General features: G+C 36.2%; 1 protein-coding gene across 2 annotated transcripts in view; it reads right to left on the reverse strand.

Moving 5' to 3' along the window:
• The window catches only part of VMP1 (vacuole membrane protein 1), a 126975-nt gene that overhangs the window by 78767 nt on the left and 25845 nt on the right, over window positions 1-22363 (reverse strand). For both annotated transcript variants that reach the window (XM_059997114.1, XM_059997115.1), the window contains exons 3-5: window positions 20520-20655; window positions 18842-18932; window positions 17496-17606 (exon numbers count right to left, since the gene is read on the reverse strand). In XM_059997114.1, the coding sequence (XP_059853097.1) occupies window positions 17496-17606; window positions 18842-18932; window positions 20520-20655 (338 nt within the window). The remainder of the gene's footprint in view (window positions 1-17495; window positions 17607-18841; window positions 18933-20519; window positions 20656-22363) is intronic.

Here is a 22363-nt window from a genome sequence, read left to right on the forward strand (position 1 = left end):
AGACTGAAAACCAGTATGGATATAGAACACTTGAACAATATGGAACACTACACCCAAAAATAGCCAAATACATATTCTTTTCAAGTATACACGAAATCCAGTCACCAAGATAGACCATATACTGTGGTATAAAATGAATCTCAGCACATTGAAAAGAATGTGCCATGTGGCAAGGTAAGTAAAGATCAATACAAGGAGTACTTCTTAAGGAAAAGTAGCAAATGATAGTCCTCAAAGGTTAATTTTTCTATTTAAGGACAGTGTCCTTTAATCTATATAGTGGTAATCAAAGGAAGTTAAACAGCTATGTACAGCCCAGGTTGTTATTCCCCAGCACAGGAAGCTCTATGAATTTCCTAGTTACCAACCAGGTCATAAGTAACATTCACTAACTCCCCCTGAGAGTTCCTAATTACTGCCAATGGAAGTTCCCTTTAATGATACGAAGGTCAAATTTTATGACTGTGATGAAAAGTTACACTCTCATCAGTGACAGGTTTTCAGGGTCCTTTTTTGGGGTGGGTGGGTACTTCAGGATACTCATGCTAAGTGAAGTCAACTTAACAAGATAGTTCAGCTATTTGTGACATATCAAACATCTGGTTTTGCTTCAGTTCAAAGCCTCATATATCTTAGTCTCATGAGCTGCATTACACTATATTTTCCAAAGTTTTGATAATGGAATAATTTTGCTTTGTCCAGGATAAAAGATGTAGTGCTTGGCCAGGCAAGAAGATGGCTGGGTGAGAGCAAAACCACAGTTAGATCAGGGGGTAGGATTTCTAATAAGAGCAGATATAGGTATTTGTGGAAAGAGTATTTTAACTTACGACATTCTTTTAAGATAAATTTTAAAAGTTACACTTCTACAATTTACATTCATTCACGAATAGTAAATATCCTACTAGCTCTTTCAAATTAAGAGAAATTTAGAATTAAAAAAAATTATCCTAGAGGTAAAATTATCATTCCTGAAATTATAACACACAAAAATATCCTAATCCAGTAGAGAAGAGCAATTCTAAGTAGTGCCCTGATAATAACGTAGTACCTATGTAAGCCCTGAGAAAGCAGTCCTGGTGCCACAAATACAAATTAGGATCTTTGTAAGAAAGGTGTGAGACAGTCACATCTTAAAACCTGAAAAAAAATCATATCAGTAAATGACAAACTAGTCTATGTATTGCTGCTTCATTTAAGGATAAGTGTTTTCTGGATTTTTAACTTTATTGTTCAGTTCATTTGGGGGCCCTTTCTTCCAGAGACATTTTTTAAAAAGTGAAAACCTAATATGATCATATTAGTTAATTATAAGCCTAATTTAGCCAAGCCTTTTTACCAACCAAGATGCAGAATATGATGTCACATTAAGAGCGCAGTATGTGTATGCATGAGGGTTTTTTTTGGCAGCGCCCAGCAGCATGTGGGATCTTAGTTCCCTGACCAGGGATTGAACCTGTGTCCCCTGCATTGGAAGTGCAGAGTCTTAACCACTGGACCGCCAGGGAAGTCCCTGTATGAGGTTTTTAAGGAAGATGAGCAGACAGACAGACAGACATTCTTCCACTGTAGGCAGCTCCCTCAGAACTGATAAAACATTCCTAAAGACTGGAGTTGTTTGCACATCTGTAATGTCAGTTCATAGCCTAATTCATCATCCACACACAGAAGTCAACTGAGATCCCAAAGGCAAAATTCCCAATTAGTTTTGTCTGGAAAGTTTAGGACAAAGGTAATAAAATCAAGAATCCTCTGCTGATTCACTGGGAAAACATTTGTTTGCCACACTCCTTCACTGAGGAACAAAAGGAGTCAGTGGTTAGTCTGGAATGTGATTCATTAGTAATATCTGGGTGATAAATAAATGAAAGGAGATGACAGATGGTTGTGTGTATGACTTGCAAAACCTTTGTTTTCTTTAAGTCCAACTTTTAGGGCAGTTTAGAAATGCTTTTACAAACAGGAATTGTACTCTTCAAATTCTTTTAATCATTGCTTTTCTCATCGCAGTCAGAAAACAACTTACCTAAGGTTATGGTATACAAGAAAAAATTCTAGAAGGCTAGAGCATAAAACTGTTGATTCCAAATGGGCACTGAGAAGTTTAACTAGTGTTTATATTCTTTTTGTGAAGAAGGTCCCAAGTTTACAAATTTAAGCCCCTGGTCCCTCCCTATAAAATGCAGTGTAGTATGTAAAAAAGCAGTAATTTGGCCATTAGTTAATGTGGATTTTAGTTCCTGTGAGTAACTTACTAGATGTAATCAGACTTCTATCTCACATTCCTCATTTGATGAAAAGCCTGAAAATAATGATAATAATGCCTGCACAACCTAGGTAACACAGCAATGTGTGAGATTACGTAGTAAAAGTGTTACGATAAGCATAAAATAACCAAAACAAAAAATGTGTAAACTCTATAGTTCATGCTTCAGGTTATAAGGACCTATTTTTAAAGTCATTTTTATTATATTCAATCAATCCATAAATAAAGACATATTTCACTTTTCTTCTCTAAACCTAAGCAATTTTTTTTTTTTTTTTTTTGCGGTACGTGGGCCTCTCACTGTTGTGGCCTCTCCCGTTGCAGAGCACAGGCTCCGGACGCGCAGGCTCAGTGGCCATGGCTCACGGGCCCAGCCGCTCCGCGGCATGTGGGATCCTCCAGGACTGGGGCACAAACCCGCGTCCCCTGCATTGGCAGGCAGACTCTCAACCACTGCGCCACCAGGGAAGCCCAACCTAAGCAATTTTGATCATAAAGTTGGTTTAAGTGTTTAGGAGGAATGGACCACATATTTATAAAAAGAGCTTTTAAAAAAGTTAGAAATTGTTTAAAATTATACCCAACAGAACAGATTTCAGCAAAACTGAATCTTCTTAGATTTCATTTAAACACACATTAATAAATAGTGACTTAAGGGCAGGAAGTCAGTCAGTCTGTGCATACCCTTCTGTTTGGTGAAAACTCAGCCCTATGTCCTGGAGACCCTGGTTTCTACTTTTGATGTGGTGATGCTCTTAAGAGTTAATACATGAATCATTCCTTGGGGAAAGACAGGGAGAATAGCTGATCATGCCCTCATCAAAAAAAGGCAAACAGACCCTTTCTAAGAAGGGCCTGTTGGTCTTCCCGCAAGAGCCCTGAGTCACTGCATGCTTATAGCCAGAGTCATTATACCTATAAAGAGCAATATTAAGTCACACTAGAACCTTACTTTTGGCAATTTCTTCTCTTTTTCTGTCTTATCAAGGGATACACACGTAAGCTATGGAGAAACAATCAGAAGTCAAGCAGGAAAAATAGTGAACAGGTTGGCTAACAATTTTTAAAAGAATTATTCCACCTCGTGGCATTAAACAATTACTACAATAGTTCTCTTACTGAAACTGCTTCGCTATTTCACTTCAATCTATGTCCATGCAGTTCTCCAAATAACACTTACTTTAGGCAATAAACAGCCAAGAGTCAAAACGTGTAAGAAACAGCTTTATATATATATATATAAACAGTACTATAAAGTATTATATACATACTATAAAGTACTTGTTCACTAAAGGAAACAGGGTGCTATAGACAGAGATATTCTTTAAACATTTGATAGTGATCAACATGTTGGGTTTTTTTTAATGTAAAATTTTTACCCCATTTTAGTGATGAAATGATCCTAAATGTTAAGGCAGAAACAGACCTCTGAATCTGACACAGGGGCAAATATCTCACAATTAACTTTCCCTGTACTTATTTTATAACAAAGAGCCAAACATTTTTTCCAAAATTTTTTTCTACTAAAATGGTCATTTTTGGGGACTTCCCTGGTGGTGCAATGGTTAAGAATCCTCCTGCCAATGCAGGGGACATGGGTTCGATCCCTGATCCAGGAAGATCCCACATGCTGTGGAGCAACTAAGCCTGTGCACCACAACTACTGAGCCCGTGAGCCACAACTACTGAGCCCGTGTGCCACAACTACTGAAGCCCGCATGCCTAGAGCCTGTGCTCCGCAACAAGAGAAGCCACTGCAGTGAGAAGCTCGCACACTGCAATGAAAAGTAGCCCCCCCTCTCCGCCACTAGAGAAAGCCTGTGTGCAGCGACAAAGACCCAACACAGACAAAAATAAATTAATAAAAAATTTTTAAAAAGGTCATATTTTGTTTTTATTTTTAAGTAGAATTCTTTATTCATTTATATCTTATTTTTACATCTGATAACTGCATTCTGAACTTACAGTTTTATGGCCATGGTTTCTCATGGTACTTAAAACACCCTTGACATCTACTAACTTAATTCCAGTGAATTTAAACTACCAATTTTTATCTGTAAAACTATATTCTTAATTTAAAATCGTCATATTAAACAAATGACTCATAAATACCATTCAGATAATAATGTCTTGATGTTATATCTTCTTATAAACCTTGATCTACTCTACAATGTAACTGAATAGTTCCCAAACTTTTCTACATACCAACTGCCATCTAGATAGGGCAGTTCTAATGTGAAAATCCCTACCAGGGCTTCCCTGGTGGCGCAGTGGCTGAGAATCTGTCTGCTAACGCAGGGGACACGGGTTCGAGCCCTGGTCTGGGAGGATCCCACATGCCGCGGAGCAACTGGGCCCATGAGCCACAACTACTGAGCCTGCGCGTCTGGAGCCTGTGCTCCGCAACAAGAGAGGCCGCGATAATGAGAGGCCCGCGCACCACGATGAAGAGTGGCCCCCGCTTGCCGCAACTAGAGAAAGCCCTCGCACAGAAACGAAGAACCAAAAATAAATAAATAAAAATTAAAAAAAAAAAAAGAAAATCCCTACCATTTTGATCCCCAAAGGTGAGAGAATTCAGTGGTTAAAATATATGACAAAGAGAAAAATTATCTGCAAAATATATTCAGCCTTCTATTTATAGCTCAATATTTGAGTGCCTTTAACAGTTTTTAATGATTGCTGATAGTTTTTGTTCTCAGAGTTCTTTGTCTAAGAGCTGGGCTTATTTTGAAAGGAATATAGGGCTTGGGAAGCCTTTCTCCGGGAAACTGCTCCACCTAGTGTCAAAAACTGTTCATGTACCACATTATTTGTAAATTCCTGCCGAAGGACTCATTTCCTTTGTTACTGTGAAATAGAACAGACATTATAATCATTAATGGCATACAGTTTACAAATGGCTCTTAAATCATCTGCTTGTCTTATAACTTGAGGAATAATAACGTGAATGCATATAAGGAGCATGTCTGAGATATATTTCTCATTATGAAGTACCAAAGTTCCTGTTAAACTGGTTTTTTACCAGGTTATTATTATAAATATATTATGAATCATATATTCTAGTAATGGGAAATAATTTTAAGGTGGCTACTGAAATTACCCTATCACTTCTCCTAATTGTTTGTATCAATCTAAACGTAATCCACAAATTATTTATTTCTCTAAATAAGTGCTGTGTTGTGAAGACCGGTATTTAATAATTGCACACATCAATGGTTTAAAACATGAGATTAGAACTAAATTTTGCTGTCATCAGGCAGCTCATTTGGAAGAAATTCTTTTACTTTTCTCTTCATGAAAAGTTGTTTTTTTTTTCCCCTTGATGGTCTTACAGACCACTCAAGCACTCACACAACTATATTCTCTTCTAAAACATCATGTTAAGTCTAATATTATGATCTGGGAGAAGTGCTAATCCTTTTTTGGCAAATGGAGGAATCAAATGCATAACGTTCACGTAAAAATCCTTAGAGGGTGGCTAGCTCACTAAGGCTCCCAAGCTCAATATGCTTCTTCTGGTGTACTACTGTCATCCCATGAGTTAGAGCAACGGTTAGCAAACTACAGCCGGCAGATCAAATCCAGTCGGCTACCTCTCTTTGTGAATAAAGGTTGACTGGAAAACAGTCACATTCATTCCTACACACTGTCCCTGGATGCTTTCTTATTACCATGACAGATCTGAGGAGTTACAAAAGAGATTGCCTAGCCCGCAAGCCTAAAATATTTACTATCCCTTTACGGTCCCTTTTCAGCAAAAGTGCTGCCCCTGGGCTGCCTCCCCTTGGGTCAAATCATTATTAAGGTGAAAATTTTGACACATTCAAACACAGAGATACAACAAAGAGGTTAACAGCAGCCATGTTCTCTTCATTAACTTGTTTTCACTCTGGGCATTATTTCCACTAGTAAATAAGCATTCCTGGATGGCCTGGAATGGAAACCTGCTACATACATGCTAAGACTAAAATAAATTCGTTAATGGATTTCTGGAAATTAGTATCCAAGAGAAGAGGGCTTAGAAGGTATGATCTTAGAAAAATTTACCAGCCACAGAACCTTTTTTTGCATCTGATCTACTTACAAAAAACACGAGTAAAGTAAATGAATGAAATCAGTAAACTTGCACTACTTGCCAGACAAAATTAGCTCACGAATTAAACATCTATTACAGGTGTATTTACGCAAAATGACTTCAAAATTCTAAAACAAAAGAGCAGATGTACTAAAACAGAGTATTTATTTAAGTATAGTACATATAGAAAAGTGCATAATGCAATCATCTTAATGAATTATTTCAGACACAGGTATCCTTTATCCAGATCAAGAAATATTAGAAACACACAAGAGGGACACATCCTATTGGTTATCAAGATTTACTGCAAAGCTGCAAGGATGAAAATCTTTTTTCAATTACTTTGTCAATTTCTACAAAAATACCTACTCAAGTTTTGACTGATATTGCATTGATTATGTAAACAAAATTGGGAAGAACAGCTACAATATTGTGTCTTCTAATCCATGAAAATAATATATACCTTCTGTTACCTAAATCTTTTTGCTTCCAACAATATTTTATAATTTTATATAGAGGCCAAGCACATCTTTTGTTAGATTTATTCCTAAGTATTTGCTTTTCAAAAAAATGTTATTATAAATGATGCTTTCCAAAATTTTCACTCTAAATGTTTATTGTAGTATACAGAAACACAGTTGTTACATACACGTTGACCGTATAGCCAGTAACTGTGTTACACTTCCCTATTCTCCAAGTTTGTGGAAGTTATCTCCTTCTCTAAATTTCTGCCAAGTTCTGCTTTCCATAAGTTGAGTATATATTATTAAATACAAATTTAGACCTGTTATATCTTCCTGGTGAACGGAGTCTTTAATTATTACCAACAAACACATTCTATCTATTAACTCTTCTTGCCTCATACTTTACTTTGATTTCAATATAACTACATGAGCTGCTTCTTGGTTGGCATCAAATGGCTCATCTTTTTCCATCCTTTACCGTTAATCTTTCTGTGTATATTTTAGGTATGAAGGCTGGATTTAGCAAATAGCTGAATATTTTAAAATATTTATTTGGATAACTGGAAGAAACATTTATTCCATTTATTGATATATTTGGATTTAAGTATACCACTGAATGCTTACTACTTATCCTGCCTGTTCTATGTTCCTTTTGTCTGCTTTCTTTCCTTCTTTTGGCTTGGCTTTTTAAAAATTACTTGGTTTTTACTTGTGCCTATTAGCTTGATAGTTATATATTCTTGTACTACTTACCCTAAAGATTATAATACAGATCTTTATTAATTAATGGCATATAAATTAATATCTTACCTTTTCTAGGGCAATGCAAAGACTTTAGAATAATTTAATTTCCATTACTCCACATGTGATTTGCAGATGATGTATTTTAATTCCCTCTAAATACTTTAAACCTCTCAAAACATTATCACTACATTATCATTAAAAACATAATGTTGGGCTTCCCTGGTGGCGCAGTGGTTAAGAATCCACCTGCCAATGCAGGGGACACGGGTTCGAGCCCTGGTCAGGGAAGATCCCACATGCCGCGGAGCAACTAAGCCCATGCGCTGCAACCACTGAGCCTGCGTTCTAGAGCCCGCGAGCCACAACTACTGAAGCCTGTGCGCCTAGAGCCCGTGCTCCACAACAAGAGAAGCCACCACAATGAGAAGCCCCTGCTCACCACAACTAGAGAAAGCCCGCACGCAGCAACGAAGACCCAACGCAGCCAAAAATAAATAAATAAAATAAATTTAAAAACCATAATGTCAAAAAAATAGAAAGACAAAACAAAAAAAGAAAAAAAACCATAATATCAATCTTAATTTAAATTTACCCATATATATACCCTTTTCTTAATCTTTATTCGTTCCTGAATCTGAGCTTCAATCTAGAATCACTTTCCTTCCATTCAAAGAACACTTTTTAGTATTTCCTTTAGAGCATGTTTGCTGGTGGCAAACTGCTCTGTTTTTCTGAAAGTATCTTTATTTTATACTGTTCAGGGCACACTTTGAATATCTTCTGTTGGTAGTTATTTTCTTTTAGACCTTTAAAGATATTCCACTGTCAGCTGACTTTTACTCTACTCAATGTTCTGTGGTGACCTAAATGGCAAGGAAATCCAAAAAAGAGGGGATATATGTATACATATAGCTGATTCACCTCGCTGTACAGCAGAAACTAACACAACATTGTAAAGCAACTATACCCCAATTAAAAAAAAAAAGCTGATGCACTTGCTACTGCTATTGCTGTGAAAAATAAATTGTCCTTCATCTCTGAAACAAAAAAAAATCAATGACAGCAAATCAGTCTTACTGAAATTCCTCTGAAGATAGTATGTCTTTTTCTCCATCTCTCTTTTTTTGTTCTGGATATTTTTCTCTGGCCGATTTTGCAGTTTATTAGTCCTGTCTTAGCTGCTGTCTACTGAAGTCCATTAATTGAGTTCTTCATTTCAGATAATGTTTTTTTAATTCAAAATTTTCACTTGCTCTCCTCTGTAGTTTTCAATCTCTGCAAAAATACTCAAACTTGTTTTTTACTTCCTTGAAACACATTGATTTTGGATTAAAGTATACATCTAATAACTTCATTAAATAGATCCCCTATGGATCTATTTCTCTTATTTCTTGTTTCGACCAAATTATCATGTTGCTTCAGATATCTGATTCCTTTTGATTGAGTGCTAGACTTTTTTTTTTTAAATATAATGTGATGCCTAGGATTATTTTATTTTCCTCGAGACTTAAGATTTAGCCTGAGCTTCAGTCCCTGTGTGGGCTGATTTGTATCTAGTTCATCCTTATGTTTAAAGTGTGGCCCATCAGGTTCCAATCCAAAGCCTGCAGGTTTATTAAGGCCATATACTTAACTGGTTTCACCTCTCTGGGTTTCCCCTTTAATCTAGATGTTGGCCTTGTAATTCTCTGCTATCTTTTTATCTCTATGGTGGCTTTAAACAGATGTTTTAAATTTTTATCAACTTTTTAAGATACTTTCACAAGCAAGTTGATCCAAACGGCCTAATCTATTGTCACTGAAAATGGAACAGTAATCTGCGGTTTTCAACTATGGTATTACATTCTGCTACATTAAAATCAATTGTGGGAAATTTTGCTTATAGTTTCTTAAGAATCATAGCTAAAGCAGGAAAATTGAAAATGATTGTTTTAAAAATAAAATCAGAGCAAGAAAAATGACAATAATTATTATAATAGTCGCTTAACATTTACTGAGCACCTTATATATACTAGCCACTGAATGAAAAGTGTACATGTTTTATTTCATTTAATCCTCCAAACAGCCTTATGAGATAGGTACTATTATTATCTTTTCCATTTACAGTTGAATAAACTGAGGCTTAAAAAGTTAAGATATTTGCCAAATATCACAGAGTTCGTAATATCTGACTATGCATTCAAATCCAGCTCTGAATATGCCCTATTAAGTATCTCCCATGATAGGAATAAAAGATTTTAGTCCCATAACAAAATCACCCTCCATCAACTGCATATTCTTAAATATTAAAGAAAAAGATAGAATTATGGCATTACATCTGAAACTATGCATGCCATGGGAGTATGTCCTGCATGTAAATATATATCACAATGGAAAGTCTAATAACTGTGAAACTAATTAATGAATGTGCAAAACTATTAAGAAAACTTATTTTCATTCACATGCATTACTTGGCATTATATAGTCATAAATACAGATAAATAATAGAATATGCCTCTAATTTATTTGAGGGCTTCATATTTATCCAGAATAGAACCTGCAAATATAGTATAGTATATTGGTTGTATTAGCAATGCCACCTAGTGGCAAACTAATATAGCCATAGTTAGAAAAAAAAGTCCTATAAGAGTGGTTCTTAACATTTTATGGGTTACAGAATCTGGAGAATCTAATACTATAGGCCCTTTCTGCCAGAAAGATGCATATTTGCGAAGACACATAACAAGTATAGTGTTCAGGGAATTAACAGCCCTCCTGAAGCCCATGTGTTGACTGTTAGAATTAATGGAACAAACCAACTAACCTAGAGGCCCAACCAACACCCCTTGAGCCTTGAGAAGAGGAGTCCATTCACTTTCCCCTTCACCTCTTCCTCTCTGGTTAGCAATCACTATTCCTGCATAAACAGTATCTAACTCTTCCTTTGTGGCTACATATCTGTTCTCGGCAAACTACTAGATTTCCCAAATCAATTTACAAAATTTGATAGTAGTCATTCTTCCTTGTTGATTTTCACTAAATTTAATTTTAAAATTTAATCAAACAACTATTTTTACATCTAATGTTTAAAGAAGTGATGACAATTTTCAGGACATCTGAATTAAGTTAAAACTTTTCAATTATATCTAAAAATATAAATGAAATTGTTGATTGATAAACTTAAAAATCAAGGTAACTTTTCCATTTTAAAGACAGATATATAGGTATATAATATTTAAGGAAATACAGTAACATTTGTAATCACCATTTAGTTGCACAATGAGTTAAAATTAACTAAATGATTACTTCCAAAAGAGGTTAACTTCCATGCTGGGAAGAACGTAATTGAGAAAGTCTGTCTATGCAGGAAAAATGTTCCTATTTCACTTTAAAGCCATAATTTCCAGTAAAGAGAACCATGATCGAGAATGAATTAAATCTTTTCCCTTTGTTAAACTCAGTTTCTTTTTCACCTGTTTTGCTGTAAATTATTGTCAAAAGAAGGATCATTTTTCTGACCAGACTTCTCTCCTAATATAGTTAATTGCTTTCTTGACTGAGGAGTTATATGGGTATATGGAAAGAGTGCCTATTTCATCAGCACAAAAATGTATGACATGAGAATGTTAACGTCACATCTCCCTAAGTGATTATGTAAGGGCTCATAAATGAAAGGAGGTGTAATTAGGACTTTCCAGATACAATCACATTTGACAAATATAAAACAAAAGGAATGGTGATCTATAAGGATAAAACTGTGTCAACCATCTATCACCAAGAAAATGTTATGTTTTAAAAATCTAACCAGAGTTTTGAATAGCTTCTTAAATAATAACAGAGATCAAATTCTTAAACCTTTATTCGATTCTGCTTTGCCTTTGGTTTCCTGGCTATTTTTCTCCATAATTGCCAAAGTTCACAAATGCACAGTCTATACTTACTCATGAAATTTTTTTACTATACATTTGCTACACTATTGGTTATTGACTACCGTGGCTCTTGGGAGGACTACATGACATAATTCATGTAAAGTGCTGAGCAAAAAGCCTAGCATGGGAAAACATTCAGTAAGTGTTAGCTAGTCTATCAGTCAGGATAGGTTTTAACAACAAACAGCCCCAAAATCTCAGTAGCTTAAGACAACTAAATTTATTTCTCCCTTACTCTACATATCCATCAGAGGCTAGCAAAGGGAATCTGTTCATCACAGTCAGAGACTCAGGCTCCAGGTGAAAGACAGTATGACAAACCTTGAAGCATCTGCCAGGAAGCAACACCTATCACTTATGCTCACATTTCAAAGCAAATCATATGGCTGGAGTTCAACAGGATGGGGATGCAACATCTCCCCACAAAAATGAATACCAAATATGGATAAAAAATAATAAACTGGGACTTCCCTGGTGGCGCAGTGGTTAAGAATCTGCCTGCCAATGCAGGGGACACAGGTTCGATCCCTGGTCCAGGAAGATCCCACATGCCGCGGAACAACTAAGCCTGTGTGCCACAACTACTGAACCTGCACTCTAGGGCCCATAAGCCACAACTACTGAGCCCGCATGCCACAGCTACTAAAGCCCACGCGCCTAGAGCCCATGCTCCACAACAAGAGAAGCCACCACAATGAGAAGCCTGCTCACCGCAATGAAGAGTAGCCCTCCCTTGCCACAACTAGAGAAAGCCCATGCACAGCAACGAAGACCCAACGCAGCCAAAAATAAATAAATAAATAAATTTATTTAAAAAAAAAAATAGAACTGATTTCAACTAGAATTACTCTGATGACAATGATGATGAAAATGTTTGCCATTTTCAGTATTAGTAGTAGTAGTAGCTATGGTTAACTTCTTGTAATCTGACTTCCATCCCAACCAGGTAATTGAAAATAAACAAAAACCAATGACGTCTTTTATCTTCCTTTTGTTTGACTTCCCTAAAAATTATTTTTTGCAAATGCTTGTTTTCCTTCATTTTCCGTGTTATACCTAGGGAATCCTGGAAGGAATCCTGTGTCCAAGAACTAACAGATCTAAGAACTAAAGATAATCTGCTCAAATGGAAATGGCATATGCTGGGTATCTCTTTATATTTCTTTTTAACATTAACATACTGCTCTTCAAGCCTTTACATACTGAATTTGTTTGCTATATTGGCCTTTTATCCTTTTTTTTTTTTTTTTGCAGTACGCGGGCCTCTCACCGCTGTGGCCTCTCCCGTTGTGGAGCACAGGCTCCGGACGCGCAGGTTCAGCGGCCATGGCTCACGGGACCAGCCGCTCCGCGGCATGTGGGATCCTCCCGGACCGGGGCACGAACCCGTGTCCCCTGCATCGGCAGGCGGACTCTCAACCACTGCGCCACCAGGGAAGCCCCCCTTTTATCCATTTTTGATCACTATTGTCTAAAAAAGTGTTCTTTTGGCAAAATCAACACTCATTCGTGATAAAAACTCTCAAAAAAAAAAAAAATCCCCAAAACAAACACAACTCGCAGCAAACTAGGAATAAAAGTGAGCTTTATCAACTTGATAAGAAAATCTACAAAAACCTACAGCTAACATGATACTTAATGGTGAGAAAGTAAAGGCTTCCCCATTAAGGTTGGGAACAAGGGAGAATGTCCCTCTCACCACTTCAACATCAGACTGGAAGACCTAGCTAATGCAATAAGACAGGGGGGAAAAAAAAGAAAGGGTATACAGACTGAGAAGAAGTAAAACTGTATTTGCAGACAACATGGTTATCTATATAGAAAATCCTAAAGAATTGACAACAAAGTCCTGAAACTATTAAGTGATTACAGCAAGGTTACGGAATACAAGCTAAATACACAAAAGTCAATTGCTTTCCTATATATCACCAATTAACATACACAATCCACAAACCATGCCCCTAGGTATTTACGCAAATGAGTAGAATTCTTATATACCCCCCAAAACTTGCACATGAATGTTTACAGCATCTTTATTCCTAATTGCCATAACTTGGAAACAACAATGACATACTTCAATAAGTGAATGGATAAACAAACTGTGGTGGTACATCCAGAAAATGGAATATTATTCAGCAATAAAAAGAAATGAGGTATCAAGCCATGAAGACACAGAGGAACTTTATTTTTTTTTTAACATCTTTATTGGAGTATAATTGCTTTACAATGGTGTGTTAGTTTCTGCTTTATAACAAAGTGAATCAGTTATACATATACATATGTTCCCATATCTCTTCCCTCTTGCGTCTCCCTCCCTCCCACCTTCCTTATCCCACCCCTCTAGGTGATCACAAACCACTGAGCTGATCTCCCTGTGCTATGCGGCTGCTTCCCACTAGCTATCTATTTTACGTTTGTTAGTGTATATATGTCCATGCCACTCTCTCACTTTGTCACAGCTTACCCTTCCCCCTCCCCATATCCTCAAGTCCATTCTCTAGTAGGTCTGTGTCTTTATTCCCGTCTTACCCCTAGGTTCTTCATGACATTTTTTTTTCTTCTTAGATTCCATATATATGTGTTAGCATATGGTATTTGTCTTTCTCTTTCTGACTCACTTCACTCTGTATGACCACAGAGGAACTTTAAAACCATATTGCTAAGCGAAAAAAGCCAGGCAGAAAAAGGCACATACTGCATAATCCCAACTATATGACATTCTGAACAAAGCCAAAACTTATACAGATAGTAAAAGATCAGTGGTTTCTAAGGGTTTGTGGATAGGGGGAAGGAGAAGCATAGGAATAAACAGGTGTAGCACAGGGTATTTTTAGGGAAGTGAAACTATTCTGTGACACTGTAATGGAGAATGCATAACATTAAGCCCTTGTCAAAACCCACAGAACTATAGAACACAGAGTGAACTCTAATGTAAACAATGGGCTTTAGTTAGTAATGTATCAGTATTGGTTCCTCAGTTGTAACAAATGTACCACAGTAAAGCGAGATAATAGGGGAAATAACACTAATTAATCATTAGACTTGTGAAAAATATAATATTAATAATACTAATAATAGGAGAAACTATCATTATGTTGTACAGCTGAAATACAATGTTGTATGTCAATTATACCTCACGTTAAAAAAAAATAGGGAAATGCTCTGTGTGCGTGTCTGTGTATGTGTAAAGGTATATGGGAAGTCTATCCTTTCTGCTCAATTTTTGTATAAACCTAAAACTGGTCTGAAAAATAAAGCCTATTAATTAAAAAGAGAAAGGAAAAGAAAGTGTTCTTAGTCCTTTACAAATTTCCCTTTCCTTTCCATCCAACCACTGGCACCAGCAACCCACTGGGATCAGGTGAAGATCTCATCTACCTTGCAACATAATTACAAATCCGTTTAAATTTCTCTTTTCAGAACTTACACTGTGTACTGAATGAACAAGTGACCACATGACAGGTTTCTATTCAGTTAATGGTAACAACATCTTCTCACTTAAGTCAAAAACCAACAGTAATCTTTGGCTCCTTCTTCCTCCACACTAAACAAATAAAATTTCCCTAAGATTTGCCCTGTTTTATCCAGTGCCACTGCCACTCCAACCACTCTCTTGAAATATTAAAGGTTTATGCCACCTTTTGCCTTCACTCTGCTTAGTTTCTCTGCATATTCTTTTTTTTAGTAAATACCTCTTCCTCTCCATACTTCTTGCTACCTCCATGGAAGCCTGTGTCCTCAGAAGGATTACCATTAACTGACCATTTTCTCTTCCACCTTCGATCTATCACCCACACTATAGCCAGAATTATATATTCATAAAACACAAATCTGGTTATTTTGCTTCTATTTAATTTTAGGGCATTTAAAATAATTCTAAATGCTACTCACAAACAGAAATCAAATTAACCTAATTCTGAAACACATGGCCTGATCCACTCTGGACCCCAGTTTATTATTAGCAATGATAATCCCACAATGTTTTTATATGGCTTTTATGTATAATGCAACACAGCTTCAGATGTTCCTTGATTTTATCTCCACACTTGCTTAACTAGTATAATACATATGGCCCTGAGTATAATGAGAGAGTGATACTTTCCTTCAAATAGCTCTTGAAGAATTCTTTCTAAACTTGTGAAAAATCTAACTACATTCCCTTAAACCTGCACTCTGATCAAGGGCAGAAATAACTACTTAGTTTATGGAAACAAAGACTTGACTTTTCCCGCAAATGAATTTTGTAATAAATTCTTATTTATATGTTTTAAATCCTCTACTGGATACATAGATCAGTGGAATTAAAATAATAATGTTTTCACATCAACACATTTTATAAGGGTTTCTCAAGGATATAAAAAGAAACAGGAAACATGAAACTTCCATGTTTCAAATTCCTTTATTCTTACTTATTATGGGAATTATACGGTTCATTAGAATTCGTTTTAAGATTCAGCAGAATCTGTTCTCTGGGTTGCTTTTCAAATACTTCCAAATAAATCAAATGCTACAAATGAGTTCTTTAGTCTGGTTTTCCTAAGGAATCTAAGAGGACAGGTCTAGAAAAGAACAGAAAGGTAACCTGTAACCTGTAATTCCTTTTTTTCCCTCTGCCTCAACCTCTAGTATAGCATTATACTTCTAGAATGTAGTTATTAAAGAAACACTGATATGGGTTACTTATCTAGGATTTATGTTTCTATCTGGGATAAAATCAGCAAGCAATCATGAATGGAATTCTAAAATTCCATGTTTTAAACTCCCATAAACTTACAGAAGCTATGTATTATAGGTTAATTCTTTTCTTTTTTTTTTTTTTTTTTTTGCGGTACGCGGGCCTCCCACTGCCGCGGCCCCTCCCGCTGCGGAGCACAGGCTCCAGACACGCAGGCCCAGCGGCCATGGCTCAGGGGCCCCGTCGCTCCGCGGCCTGTGGGATCCTCCCGGACTGGGGCACGAACCCGCGTCCCCTGCATCGGCAGGTGGACTCCCAACCACTGCGCCACCAGGGAAGCCCCCTTATAGATTAATTCTTAAATTATTCTTCAGACCATTAATTCAGCAGCCTTCTGAATAATCATTTCTTAATATTTATCATACCTGCTTCAGAAATGAATTCACGGAAGCACAGAGATTGGAAGTGTTTGAACTGTTGAACTATATTCAGAATCAGTACTGCTGTGACTTTTCACCTGTTTTCTCCATCAAGATCAAGCTGTTTTCAAATGTGAAATTGTTTTCAATATATTATTCAGAGACAGGAATAGAGTGAAACAAGAGAGGCATCCAGGGCACAAAATTTAATGAGGCATTCACTCATCAACCCCACATTTACATGACCCTAAAAGTGCCAATGTAAATTCTATGCCCTAGATGTCTTGCTTGTCACCTCCTAGTCCTAGCCCTGCCATTATTTCAGTATATTTGCAAATATCCCAAAGAAAACCTATCTTTTATCTCTCTCATTTCAACTAAGTAAAAAAAAATACTTTTTAGGACGGGTACATTTTATACTTTGATTTAAAAGTTTAAGAAAGCATTAGCTATACGCATGTAATACTTCTTTAACTGCACTCAATAAGATTACCAAAATAACTATCCAGTATGTACATGGTGTTTGAGGACGTGAGGGAAGATACCATTTCTCATTTGCAGATTAACAGAGAAAATAACTGACCAAATTAATTCTAAGTCTTACATGGAATTTTGTATAATTAAATAACTTCAACTATTACAAAGACAATTGCATAAGCAAGAGAACCATTATTCCAAAATCTGGAAGGAAAAAACATTTCCTGGCTGAATTAATATAAGTAAACAATCTCATTTGCCTAAGGGTTCTGCCTCCCTTTTCTTTTTAAATTCTCAACCCAAAAGGAAAAACAAAACAGAATTCCAAATCACTGCCTTGAGGATTAGAATACATATAAACCACAAAGGTAATTAAGTAAAAATCCTAGAGTTTTAACTTCTATAGTAAAAGCACCAATTAAAACATAATCTCTTTCAATCTTGCTTATTAAAATTATTCTTACCAGATAAAGCAGAAAGGTGTGCAGCCCTGTTCCAAGCCCAACAGAAGACAAAATTCCTAAGCCTATCCAGTAGGCATACAAAAGAAACTGTTTCTCTATACGTTGCACATACTGAAAAACAAAAGGGATGAGGTGAAAACAAAATCAGAATTCTTAAGCAGAAATATGGTATTTATCAACTATAATAAAAATAAAACAAACCAAGTTTCCAATAGGAAGAAAGTATTAAGATTAAAAGCTCCTTGAAGAGTCCAAATTCCTCTAATATGTGGTAGCAGAGATGGCAAAAAAAATCATGTAACTGGACTAAAGCTCACTTCTACATTTTAAAAGTCCTATTATTACAATGACATTTATACAAAAAATGCAAATTATTGATAACTATGAGAATAAAAAATTTAAAGATACTTAAAAGTTATAAAAATTTTGTTTAAGAAAGCATGATAGGGACTTCCCTGGTGGCGCAGTGGTTAAGAATCTGCCTGCCAATGCCGGGGACACAGGTTCGAGCCCTGGTCCAGGAGGATCCCACTTGCCGCGGAGCAACTAAGCCCGTGAGCCACAACTACTGCATTTATAAGTATAAAAACTTCTCTGATTAGAGGTAAACTGCTGCTCCTCCCCATTTTTATTTTTTTTAATTTATTTTTTAATTTTTCCCTCCCCATTTTTAATGCCATTTGTTGTTCTAATTTTACAGGCAATATATGTTTATTACAGACAACTAGAAAAACATAAAAGCGTAAAATAAAAAACAATTACCCATAATCTCCACCCCCCCAGAGATAATCACCATCAGCATTTTGATGCATTTAGAGGTAAACTGCTCTAAAATATGAAATGATACCATTTTAGAACTATTTCCTAATAGAATACATTAACGTTTTGCAATTTTATCAAGTTATTAACAAAATGTCCTATTTTCCCTTCATTTATGCTGTACAGATGATAGGCAAGTGAACTTCCCCCCACTCTATACATATAAAACCTAACCTTCAATCTAGGATGAGTATATCAGCTTGGATGGATCATAGGAGTGTGTTACAAAAAATATGAAGACTTTGGTAGTGATTAAAGGATTCATGCTGCTTTGACTAAACACTGTTAGGAAAGTTACATTTAAATCCTTAAAGGTGAAAAGGAATGATATATATCCAATATAAATGCTGAGCAGCCATGAACTACCACAAGAATATTTTTAATATTTGGCCTTAAAAGTAAGACATTAAGATACCAGTTATGAGATAAATTTTTTTAAAAAAATCAATGAAATCCACAAAAGCTCCATTTTGAAACTGGGATTAGGGAAGGTACAAGAATAGAAACAGAGGTGCTGAACCTCTTACCTGTTGATGTGCTCCTTCAACATAATACGTAGCTATAAGCACAGCAAGCAGCAGTAAAAAAGACACCACAACGCTTTGACGATGCCATAATCTTAAAAACAAATTAAAAAAAATGAAATATGGTCTCAGTTTCAGGATTCATCACTCTGAAAACATTTCTTATTGAAGCAATTAGGTTACTTAGCTCAGCTTTAGAAGTTGTTCTTGCTGGATTGAGCTCTTTTGTTCTTAAACATTATGGTCTCTTGGGGGTACAGAAGGGGGTCAAGACCAGATACTTGGGTATAGAATCGAATTTCTTATTAGAAACCCCATTGTAGGGCCTTCCCTCGTGGCGCAATTGGTTAAGAATCCACCTGCCAGTGCGGGGAACACGGGTTCGAGCCCTGGTTCAGAAGGATCCCACATGCCACAGAGCAACTAAGCCCGTGCGCCACAACTACTGAAGCCCCCGTGCCTAGAGCCCATGCTCCGCAACAAGAGAAGCCACCACGATGAGAGGCCCACGCACGGCAGTGAAGAGTGGCTGCCACTCACCGCGACTAAAGAAAGCCTGCGCAGCAACGAGGACCCAGTGCAGCCATAAATAAATAAATAAATAAGCAAACATAAACAACTTTATAAAAAAAGAAAAAGAAATTCCATCATAGCCTTTCCCATACCCCAAAACTAGTCTTTTATACATATCCCAACTTCTAATTGGGACAGGCATTATGATATAATGGAAAGGGCACTGGCCTTTAGTCAGAGGACTTGGATCAGAGTCTCTTAAGTACTGTACTTTGAGTAAGACACTCAACCAATCTGATTCTGTTTCTTGTTTTTAAAATCATGATGATCATATACTTATTTTACCTTCTTCATGGAATTGCTATAAGGATCAAATGAACTTAAAAAGTGTTACAGGGCTTCCCTGGTGGCGCAGTGGTTGAGAGTCTGCCTGCTGATGCAGGGGACACGGGTTTGTGCCCCGGTCCGGGAAGATCCCACATGCTGCGGAGCGGCTGGGCCCGTGAGCCATGGCCGCTGAGCCTGCGCGTCCGGAGCCTGTGCTCCGCAACGGGAGAGGCCACAACAGTGAGAGGCCCACGTACCGCAAAAAAAAAAAAAAAGTGTTACAAAATGCTTTATAAACTGTGAGCACATAAAAAGGTAAGATATTATTACAGATAACTTGGAAAAGTAAACCAGAAAATGATTAAGGCAAGTAAAAGTTCAACTTGCTCTTTACAATATCAGAAACAGGGCTTACAAGCACTAAATTTAAAGATCGAACACAATTTCCATGGCAGAGTCCTTTTTTATTGGCTCAAACTATCAGTAGTGCCACGTATCCTGAACCTTGACCTACTAAAGAATCAGTGTATTTAATGTACTCAGGCCTGATTTCTCCTGAAGGTAAAGCCAGAAGAAAAAACTTCTTGTTTTCAGTGCTCTCCTCTGCATAAAAGATTCAACATGAGACAAAGGTCAACTGTAACAATCCAGTGAACAAATAGCAACAAGTTTCCCTAATCTATTTTTCTTCAAACTACACATAAAAAGGAAAATAAGTATGTTCCTATAACATTCTAAATTTAATTAACCCATTTTGATAGAGCAGGTGGCAGGGAGACTGTTGAAGATTTCTAAAATTAGTAAATACGGTTTATATAAAAGGAAACGGAAGACTCTTTACCTTGAGGTCCATTCCTTCAAGATTACTAGGATTTCCAGAGAAAAATACTGCAAGGTAACGAGTGGCTGTCTCCACAGGACAATATTCTGCCTTTCTTCCCGATCCCTCCTCTTCTTTTCATTCACTGAAGAGGGATCTGAAAAACATTAGTGTAGAAGTTAAAACAGGATGCTCACTTTTTCCAGTTACTTTCATTATTCACCTACCTTCCCATCCCACATCTGAAGGACTGCATATAAACCTCAAAAAACAATCTGGTTCACATTGTGACAAGTCTAGGCTATGTCCTGCTGTTCTACTCTTACCATTATTTTTGGAGTTATTTTATTGTCAGGACACAAGTTTCTTTTCTTATACATTACTGGAATGCTAAATTAGCCCACTTTCTATGAAGGGCAATTTAGCACCATATCATAGAACAAAGTGGTTTAGAGCTCAAAACGTGAATGCAAACTACTTGGTTCCAAATCCTGGCACTGCCATCTACTAGTCATGTGATCTTGGGTAAGTTAATTACCCTTTCTATGCCTCAGTTTTCTCTTCTCTAAAATGAAGATAAAAATAGTACTTACTTTTTAGTGTTTTGTAAAGATTAAATGAGTTAATACATGTATGTATATGTGCAATTAAGGTTAGTTATTATTGGTAATAATAGTAACTCTCTCAGCATCATCTCTCGAAATTATAAATGCATATACCCTGTCACCTAATAATTCCATTTCTAAGAATGATTAGCTGTAAGGAGAAATGACTTTTGTACAAGTTTATTCAATACAGTGTTATTGGTTCTAGCAAAATATTATAAACAAATGTTACCACCAGAGGACAGAGGAGCTATTAAAATATGATAGACTTGTACAATGAAATACTAAGCAGCCATAACAAAGAATAAGTTCTTCATGTACAACCTCTAGGAAATATTAAGTAAAAAACCCCAAACAACACACACCATGGTACAGAATAGAAAGTGTGTCATTCTAACATTAATTTTAAATTCCAAAGGGGTGGGCAGTAGTGGAAGAATACATAAATGTATGTGCTTGTTGAAAGAAAGGAAAGAAAAAATAACATGCAAAAGCTCCTAATGGGATGAGACTACGATATATGCAATGTCTATTTCCAAATCCTGAAACTCCTGTTGAAACGATGCAAAACTTATTGACAACCAAAGTAACCCAAAAGTCAATAAGTGCTGCAAAATACGTTCTGCAAGGCAATGCAGTGATCAAATCAAACAAATGGAAACTACTACTTCAAATAGCTTGCAATTCTACTAATAGAAGAAAATTTCTATGATATAATATTACCATGCTGAAGTATTATTTGCAATGTGTTTGAGATGCCAAACGATTTAGAAGTTAAAAAGAAAACCATTACAATTAACAGAAAAGGAAAACCTTTCATTTTCTTTTAAACAGAAAAAGGAAAGTTCCTACTTAAATCATCTATATAATAGCTGTAATTTTCAGGGTAAATGTGTGAATAAGAGTCAAATATACTGAAATTCACCACAAATTCCTAGTTTGGTTAAAATATAAATTTATTTGTTTCAAACTAAAATTTAAAAATAAATCCACAATAATCACATTCTGACTTTTTGGATAATTATAAAATTAGGATTAGCGTAATAAGTAAATTTATAATCTACTTCTAAAGTTACAAAATAGCATGATAAAACTAAGTGCCAAACAAAGCCAAATAAATACTTACCACACCACAAGATTAAAAAATAATAATCTTGTACCTAGAACACTGCTGATGGCCAGGCTGCTTCTGCTATCGCTGTGAAAAATCCCCTCATAGGCCCTTATATACCCATAATTTAATTTACTATGAAGATGAAG

This window comes from Delphinus delphis, chromosome 19, assembly GCF_949987515.2.
Source record: "Delphinus delphis chromosome 19, mDelDel1.2, whole genome shotgun sequence".
NCBI lineage: Eukaryota > Metazoa > Chordata > Mammalia > Artiodactyla > Delphinidae > Delphinus > Delphinus delphis.